An 8,446-nucleotide genomic window follows, 5' to 3' on the forward strand; every position below is an offset into this window, starting at 1 on the left:
CCGCATTGGGTGAGGACAGGGATGCCATTCAGCAGTGTATCCTAGGCATTGAGGAAAAGAAATGGCATGCACTGGATCGCATGGTAAAGGTTGTCAGCAGTGTTTTTTCAAAACTTTTCTCAACGTGTTTGCCTGGTGCCGCGGCCGTGTTGCGGGAGGAGCGGGACGATCAGCGGCATCTTTGCGGTCTTCAGGTGAAAGTCATGTTTAATGGCAAGGAAAAGGAGTCCCTGTCTGAGCTGAGCGGTGGACAGCGTTCGTTGCTTGCGTTATGTCTTATTTTGGCAATTCTCCGTGTACGTCAGGCGCCTGTATACATCCTTGATGAGGTGGATGCCGCGCTTGACCCCAGTCACACACAAAATATTGGGCGGATGCTGCAGACGCATTTTCCCTCTTCCCAATTTCTTCTTGTCTCGCTAAAAGACGGGATGTTTAACAACGCGGATGTGCTTTACCAGGTGAGTAACACGCAGGGCTACTCGGAAATCACCCGTATTGTGTCAGGAGCGGGACGCGCGTGAAGAAGTGCAAGAATGGGAGCGGCTTGCACGATGGCGTGAACGGTTGCTCCATAGATAGAATCACATGAGAGAAGGCGTGCTTTGTTGTTGGTGCTGTTGTTGAAGGGTCTTTCTCTCGTTAGTGACGTAGATCACTCCTCCCAACCCCAGAGATACGTGCGATAGACGAAAATAAATATAATAGACTGCGCAACAAGGAAAGGCCAACGGAATTCAATAAACTCCAGTTTGAAACTACAGAAGAGGGAAAAGGAAAAAAAATAATGGGGGGAGGCGGGAGGGATGAGGCGAAAGTTGTCCGTGGCACCACCGATTTACTGCTATTATTATTATTATTTTTTTTGCTCTCGCTCCCTCCAGTGCTACTGTGGTAGTTCTCTTTGTTGGGCGTTGTGCACTTTGCGAGGCCGAGAAGGGGTGCCTCTTGGCCCGGGCAGGCGGTTCTTTAAAAATGACGTTGCTAGAGCGGTGAATTCAACTTGTGCCGTTTGCCCTTCATCTTTATGGGCTTTCGCTCATCTATGTATATATATGTGTATGTGTATATATGCTTGGCTATTAGCTAGGTAAAGAGGGGAAGCATGAGTTTTTACAGGGAACGCCAGGAAACCCTCACTGTGCATGGGTTAAAGGAAACTGTGCAGGATAGTCTTGCTAAGTATTTGTACTCCAATGCCATTTTTTGCGCGGAGAGACTTTATGCATTGTCACCGACACACGAGTCATTACACACACTGGCCCATTGCTATGTTACCAGTGGGGACGCTGGAACAGCCTACCGCCTTTTGCGGACGCACTACCCCTTTTTGCTGCCAACTACTGTCGCTTCGAGCACCACAAACAGTAGTCTTAGTGGCCGCAGCGGTGGCAGTGGAGGCGGCCCCGCTGCCGACGCTGCGGCGCGATGGGACTGTCAGTATCTTTTGGGAGTGACATGTGGGATGACGCAGCGGTACATGGAAGGGGAGGGTTTTCTCGAGGAACTTGAGCGGCATCGATCGAGTTCGGAGGTGCTGTATTGGTTGGGTGTGTGCCGCCAGCATCTTCGTCGTAGTTATGCGGAGGAGACGTTTGCCAAGAGTGCCCTGTTAGATCCACTCAATTTTATGGCGTTTGAGAACCACATGAAGATGACACTGGCCCCACGCAAAGAAGTGCGCGCTATATATGCAGATGCAGGGCCTGTGGCAGTGACGGAAAATGCCATGCGTCGTTCTTCAATGAGTGAGGCGGGGGTGGCGGGTGCGGGTGGCTCTCAACAACACATGAGACGGGAGGCAGTGCGGCTACACTTGTCACATTTTGCTTCGGTTACTTTCATGCAGTGGACCTATCGATGCAAAGAGGCTCGGGAATTGCTTCAACATGAAAGTTTTCCCGAGCGAGACTCGGGATGGGCACTTGCAGCCCTTGCCATGGCGTATTTTCACGACGGCGATGTGGAGAACGCAGCCAGGGTGTTTGCGCAAATGAGGCGGGTGGCGCCGTGGCGGCTGGCGGACCCGGCGCTGGTCTCCTATAGCACTGCCTTGTGGCAACGCAAGGAGATGGGAACCTTAGGTTCCCTCTCGCAAACGCTTATTAACGAAATGCCTGCCTCACCTATCACGTTGTGTGTTGTGGCAAACGCGTACAGCCTTGTTAAGGAGTCAAAGGAGGCTCTGTGTATGCTTAACCGCGCCATTCAAGTAGATCACGACTTTGCGTGTGCCCACACCCTGCGTGGGTACGAGCTACTCTACTTGGACCTAAAGTCAGAGGCGGTGGATGCGTTTCACGAGGCAATTTTGATCGATGTTGGTCACTACAATGCCTACGCCGGTCTTGGTGAGTTATACTTTAGAAGCGAAGATTTGCAAAAGGCACGCCATTACTTTCGACAAGCCTTCAGTATTAACCCTCTGCCAACCATCGTGAACCGATACGCCGCCACATACCACCGACGTGGTGCCTCGCGGGAGAGTTTGAATGAGGCGCTACGCATCTACGAAAGCGCCATCCGACGACACCCGAGCAACCTTGGTGCCCGCCATCAACGTGCGGAGGTGCTGATTCATCTTGGGCGCCTCGACGAGGCCCGTAGGGAATTGTTGGGGATGACGAAAGAGTGCCCGGATGAGGCAATGTTGTACGTAACGCTTGCGAAATGCGTGCATCTCATGGGCCTGCCGGATCAGGCGTTGCAGTACTACCACACCGCGATGGATTTGGATCCACGAAGAGCCGGGTACATTAAGAGCTGTTTAGAGAGACTGGGGATGGGCGACTCAGAAGGTCTGGAACCGAATACCTAAAAAATAAGAGAAGGGCATATATGTATATATATATATATATACATATGTTATTATTTTCATTTTCATTTTTGCCGCCTTTCTGGGAGAAGAAGGAAGAGCGTCTGGAGGACGTGGTGACGCCAAAGTGCCGCGGAGGCGTATTCTGATCCGTTAAGGCTCTGGCGTGCATATTCCCCCCCCCCCTTTTTTTTTTCTTAAAGTCTTGGTGTTTGTTTGCTCTGACGCCGGCGTCTTCTCTGCGCGGGCCGAGTGAGGAGAAGATTACGGCGAAGAGAGAAAGGGTTAAGCAAAACCAAAACGGAATTCGCGGAATTTTCGCACGTTTTTCCTGCCCCCAGGCGATTGAACGCGTAGCCGAGGATAAACGCAAGCAGAAGAGAGTTCCGCTTGGCCAAACCAACTAGAGTAGTCAATGGCAGAGAAGCTCACGCTTGCCGATGACGCAAAGGACATCTGTGAGGAGGTGGTAGGGCGACACTTTATGCCGGTGGTGAGTTACCAGCATGAGAAGATCCCGGCCATGGTGACTGCCATCACAGAGAATGTCGTGCAGCGTCTGACGCAGGAGGCGGCGCTCCCGAGAAAATACATAGCGCACTGTGTAGTCTTTCAGAATAATGGTGCTGGGTTTAACGCCATTTCGGCGTGCTCTTGGAATCCTGCGAGTGATGCCTGTTACGTGCACCATGCAGAAAACAAGGCAATGCACTGTGTATTAACTGTGTATGGCGTTGTGGCGTAAGTATGGGATCGAAAGGAGGAACGGAGGAAAGGAAGTGTTGCTTTTTAAGGGGGGGGGGAGTCCTTTTTACTTGAAAAAGGGTGTGACATACTTTTAGTTCTTTTTCTTTATTTGCTTGGTTGTCCGGTTGGCTGACTTTTTCCTTCCTTCCTTCTTTACCACTTTGTGTGAGTGCGTGCGTTTGCCATCCTGTTGCTGAGCTTCACCATGTACACGTGCAGGCCTCTCTTCATTCCTTCCTCTGCCCTCCATATAAGGCTCAAGCGAAACACGCTCTTTGCGCGTGTTCTTGTTCTTGTTGTTATTTTTTTTGTCTCTGACTACCCTTTGCATTTTAACGTGTCTCCTGATCAAGCTCTTCTTTCTGCCTTCTCTGCACGTATATGTGCGGCTGCTCCCTCTTCTTAACACGCTGGGCTTTGAAATGCGAGGACAAAAGAGGCGGGAGAGATGCTGCGTCGGTGTGGCGTCTGTCGCCGCACAGCTTTTGTGACGGACGTGGAAGGTGACCTTTCATATTTCATTCGCTACGCCGATAAAAGCAAAGTCGTTTCTTGGACCAACGGACGTCTCAGCTTCCGTGACGGCACTTCTCATTTCGTGTACGGTGGTGACGTCTTTGACCACGGCGAGGACATCACCTTTGGCAAGGCGCTCTTGGACTTTCGTGATGCCTACCCGTCGCGCGTGCATCTTATTTTGGGAAACCGTGACCTCAACAAGATGGTGTTTGGCGCCCCGATTGTACAGACATTGGAGAACGCGGCACAATTATCTCCCGAGGCAGCTCAAATGTTGGTTTTCCCAGTGACTTTGTCGAGAGCTTCTGGTCGCACGAAGTGGGTGTCGTACGCGGAGTACCTGGAGGAGCGTGGCCTGCCACCAGTGGTGACTAAAATAACCTTTATTCAGTGGCTTCTGGAGTACAAGATGGGGGCCCCTACGGCTTTTGAGTACAGAAGAAAGGAGTTGCAACAGATGCGGGGCGGTGGGGAGGACGTGACGGATGCAGAGGTGGCGCAAAGCTATATGGATGCCGCTTGCCCTGGGGGCGTTTACTATGAGTACCTGAAGCACGGGAAGATGACTGAAGTTCTGGATGGCGTTCTCTTTGTGCACGGAAGCGTGGTGAATCAGAATGTTGGGATGCTCCCGGAGAGGTACGCCTCCGTGGATGGGAAACGCTTACCGAAATGTAACTTGATGATGAGGCATGCCACGGCTGAGGAGTGGCTTGGCGCTTTAAATGATTTTAAAGAGGTGGAATTTAGGCGGTGGGCATCAGGTGGTGACGGGGCCCTATTGCGGGAATACGCTTTTCCAGTCTCCCTCGTTCCACATTCCGTGGTGGTTCACGCCCTTGTGGAGCCCGATGGCCCTCACTACTTGGGGCTGGACGCGGTGGAGTTTCTCAACCGAAGCGGAATAGCGATTGTTTGCGGTGGCCACCAGCCTGCGGGCGACACCCCAAGCATTGTGCAGCAGCCCGGCGTCTTGCGCATGGCCGCAGATAATTCGTACTGCGCGGGCGATGGCTCTCGCGGGGAGGGCGTGGTGGAGGTCCTGTTTGAGGAGGACGGCGAAGTGTGCGTCCATGGGCTGCGTGCGGACGGAACGCCGTATGACTTTACTGCCACTGGGCCGCTCTTGGGGCGTCACCTGGGCGATGGATGGTGGGTCAAGGCAAAGGTGGGGAGGGATCGTTTTGAGGTGCAGCGCACCCGTGACGCATATCGAACGAAGGACGCCGAAATCCTCACGGCGGACGAGGTAGAGGCTCGCCTTCGCCAGTGGCGTGAGCCTCCTGTGGGGGGAAACGCCCCTGAGCGGTGGAGCCAGCAGCAACTCGCTCCAGCACAACGGGTGGTGAAAGTCAAACGGAGTGGTCGCCGGCACGAAGCAAGTAAAACAGGTTCGTCCTAAAAAAAAAACGAAAAGAAAAGAAAAAAAACGCTGAAGAGGGCTTGCTCGGCCTGCTACCTTTGCCTTTGTCCTTTTTTTTTTTTTTTCGTTTTCATTTTTTATTTTATTTTATTTTATTTTCGTGTGCATCTGCATGTGTGTGTTGCCGCCTCTTTTCCCCCTCCTTCCTCCATGATATGTGGCTGGAGCGAAAGTGTTTGGTTTTAAAGATGTTTCCTATCCTTGCATGCCTTTCAATGTAATTGAGTGGGTGAGTGGTGGCGGAAGCACGGCAGGCGTTGCTGCCAATGCACTCCCGCTTCTTTCTGCCCCTCCCCCCCACCACACACACACACGCTCTCCCCACCTTGTTGCTCTTGTTGTGGTTGCACTTTTGATCCCCCGCCCTTGGCCACCGTGGCCTTTTTTTTTGTGCTTATTTGTTTTCTCTGTTCCCTTGTTGTTTTGCTTCTGTTTCTTCTTGGCACTGCGCGTGTGGGAGCCCATGTCTTGGGTGCAGGCGCTGCGGAACTACTTGGCCTCACCGCCGCACCTTCGATGCCGCGATGGCGCGGGCGTTTTTGAGCGCGTGTGCCGTGCGCACCTGCAAGGCTTCCCCGGGCACGTCATCGACGCACGTGCTCTGCCGCTTCTGCGGCAGTTGCGAGGGGAACTGCTCAAAAACGGCACACCCGAGCAAAAGGCCAAGACGTTGGAAACCATTTTGGCCTGTTACTCCAACGCGAATCGCTTCTACACGTACGACCCCGTGCCTTCTGCGAAGGAAAACCATTTACTAACTATAGAGCAACTGCAGTGCCTCGTGGAAGCGCAGCTTGCTGGGGTTCCCGTGCGTGTGTCGCACTATCGGTTTCTTCTGCAGTCGCCACAGTTGTCGCAGCTGAGCCCGAACCTCCCAATCTTGTTGTTTAGAGAAATGGCGAACGCCGAGGGTGGGTTGACCGACGACGCTCTTGCAGATGTGGGCGTGGCACTGGCATCCGGAGGCCACTGGGAGAGCGCCTTGGAGGTGTGCCCGCGTTCTCGCCTGCCGGACGTGGTTGGGCGCGTGGCCGCGCTGCAGCGCCACGGGTGGCGCCGCGCCTGCGCCCTGGCCTCGCACCTGGACGAGGACGAGGCGGCTCAAGATGAGGGGTGTTTGGTGAGTGTTGTGGCGGCCCTTGCCTCTTGGTTCGCCGCCTCGCGAGAACCGGCGATTGGGAGCCGGATGGAAAAGCTCATGGAGGCCTACAGCCTGCAGCATGGGGGGAAGCCGCCGCCCAGGCGCGTCATGGATTACTTCCTCTCTTCCTGCACTCCTCAACAATGGTGTGTCGCCATGGAGTTTGTGACGCGTTACAACGGCACCGTCGAACCTACGGCGCGAATTCCCCTGGGAAAGGTTATGGCGCTCATGAACAACGCCATGCAGTGGGAACGGGTGTTGCTTCTCTACCAGGCCGCCCCGTCCGCGTTCACGGCAAGCGAGCGACAACACGCCGCGGTGCACAATAATGCCCTCATGGCCCTGGCCAGGGGGAACTTGTGGCGGCAGGCGATTCGCTTTTATGCCTCACAGCCGGCGAAGAACCTTCACACGCACAACGTTTGGTTGAGAATGGCGTTGCTCGAGGGCAACCTTCCTTTCGCCGCGGCCTGGGAGAGCTGCATCGAGGCCTACCGGCGTCTTGAATCCCCCGACCATCGCTACACCGAAGTCCTGGCGCACAATCTGGGTTCCATTGGGGCCTGGACGGCGGCCCTGGGCGTTGCAAAGGCCGCCGCGGAACGAATCCCCCGCGTGCTGCTCACGGGCGTCGGCGTGGCGGCCGCGGCTTGCAACGAGCAAGTGGTTTGGCAGGCTGCAAAGGAGCTTGCCTCGTACCGGCGCGGGGTGTCCGCAAAGCAGCTGTGCACGGCAGCGGCGATCGTCGGCTGCTGCACGGCAAACGTCCCCGACGCCGTCTCTGACGCCATGGGGGACGCCCTGCGCGCCAGCGCGATGTCCCAGCAGCAGTTCGACGAGGCCGTCTCGCACCTCGGGCGCTGCATGGCGCTGCTTCACGGCAACGTCCGCGACGCGGAGCACGCCAGCGCGCCCCCCGCCATCCGCCTGCTTTTGCGCGCGGGAGGGGGGGAACGGGCGGCCGCGAGCTGGCGTTTCGCCCTCGCGCTGCTGCGGAAAGCGGCCGCGGCGACGTGGTCCCTGGAAGCCGCCGCGCCCGCGCTGCTTTCCTCCGGCCTCGACGCCTCGGTTGCCATTCATTTTTTGCCCGCTTAGCTCTTGTGCCGTGGCCCGTGCGGGGAATCGTGGGACGGTTCACTCCAACGGACTTTTCTGAAGCCTGCCCCCGGCTACAAATATCTTTTTTTTTTGTTGTTATTGTTCTTTTACTGCAGAGGCAATGGAAAGGATCCACTTTGGGGGATAAGGGAGTTCATAATCAACTAATCAAGGTCATCCCCAACACTACACCCACCACCTTCGGCAGTGAAGCTTTTTCGACAGCCCCGGGGGCGCACGTCGCCCTGGCGGCGGCCTCTGCGTTTGGCCGGCGCCCGGATTCTGCGCCGCACCTGGGCGGGCTTGGCCGCGCCGCGGGGGGCGATGTTTTTCGCCTCCGGCGCCGCGGAGCCCGGAGTTCCTCGGGGCCCCGCGTTGGAGCGGCCGGGGCGGGCGACGCGGACTCAGGCCGCTCGCAGCCAACGGGCAGCTGAAGCGAGGGAGCTAGAGGCCGGCCCGGCGCGGAGGAGGCGCGGGTTCAGAGCCAGTTGGGCCCAGAGTCCTCGCCGAAACTTGCGCCGTCCCGAGCCGCTCCCCCAGAACCTGTCCGCAGGGCTCAGAAGGAGACATTTGGCAGGTCATGCAGGAGGGGCCGCGTGGCGGTCCGGCGGGGGCGCGGGTTCCGCACGGTGTGGCGTGCGCCTCGGGAGCGGGACCGGAGTGGCGCCAGATACGGCTGGGGAGCGGGCCGGCCTGGCCG

At 56.3% G+C, this 8,446-nt stretch overlaps 6 protein-coding genes across 6 annotated transcripts, besides 5 other annotated features; all 6 read left to right on the forward strand.

The window, feature by feature from the left end:
* On the forward strand, positions 1-524 carry Tco025E_08197 (putative structural maintenance of chromosome (SMC); the record flags this gene model as incomplete). The annotated part of the gene is made up of 1 exon (XM_029375052.1): positions 1-524. A coding segment is annotated over one exon (524 nt), but the record flags the coding sequence as incomplete, so codon positions are not given.
* Positions 525-845: 321 nt separating this feature from the next.
* Positions 846-867: a microsatellite.
* A 174-nt stretch (positions 868-1,041) lies between these two features.
* Positions 1,042-1,073: a microsatellite.
* Positions 1,074-1,105: 32 nt separating this feature from the next.
* On the forward strand, positions 1,106-2,818 carry Tco025E_08198 (anaphase-promoting complex subunit 3; the record flags this gene model as incomplete). Its single annotated transcript, XM_029375053.1, has 1 exon — positions 1,106-2,818. One exon carries the CDS (start codon positions 1,106-1,108, stop codon positions 2,816-2,818), a length of 1,713 nt encoding a protein of 570 aa, XP_029224817.1.
* A 16-nt stretch (positions 2,819-2,834) lies between these two features.
* Positions 2,835-2,872: a microsatellite.
* A 358-nt stretch (positions 2,873-3,230) lies between these two features.
* Tco025E_08199 (dynein light chain) lies at positions 3,231-3,560 on the forward strand (the record flags this gene model as incomplete). Its single annotated transcript, XM_029375054.1, has 1 exon — positions 3,231-3,560. One exon carries the CDS (start codon positions 3,231-3,233, stop codon positions 3,558-3,560), a length of 330 nt encoding a protein of 109 aa, XP_029224818.1.
* Positions 3,561-3,844: 284 nt separating this feature from the next.
* Positions 3,845-3,874: a microsatellite.
* Positions 3,875-4,010: 136 nt separating this feature from the next.
* Positions 4,011-5,483, forward strand: Tco025E_08200 (uncharacterized protein; the record flags this gene model as incomplete). Its single annotated transcript, XM_029375055.1, has 1 exon — positions 4,011-5,483. One exon carries the CDS (start codon positions 4,011-4,013, stop codon positions 5,481-5,483), a length of 1,473 nt encoding a protein of 490 aa, XP_029224819.1.
* A 71-nt stretch (positions 5,484-5,554) lies between these two features.
* Positions 5,555-5,603: a microsatellite.
* A 364-nt stretch (positions 5,604-5,967) lies between these two features.
* On the forward strand, positions 5,968-7,743 carry Tco025E_08201 (uncharacterized protein; the record flags this gene model as incomplete). Its single annotated transcript, XM_029375056.1, has 1 exon — positions 5,968-7,743. The coding sequence occupies one exon, from the start codon at positions 5,968-5,970 to the stop codon at positions 7,741-7,743; it is 1,776 nt and encodes a 591-aa protein (XP_029224820.1).
* A 327-nt stretch (positions 7,744-8,070) lies between these two features.
* Tco025E_08202 (uncharacterized protein) lies at positions 8,071-8,446 on the forward strand (the record flags this gene model as incomplete). The annotated part of the gene is made up of 1 exon (XM_029375057.1): positions 8,071-8,446. A coding segment is annotated over one exon (376 nt), but the record flags the coding sequence as incomplete, so codon positions are not given.

Source organism: Trypanosoma conorhini (genome assembly GCF_003719485.1).
Source record: "Trypanosoma conorhini strain 025E chromosome Unknown Tco_14.4_contig_00721, whole genome shotgun sequence".
Taxonomy (NCBI): Eukaryota; Euglenozoa; class Kinetoplastea; order Trypanosomatida; family Trypanosomatidae; genus Trypanosoma; species Trypanosoma conorhini.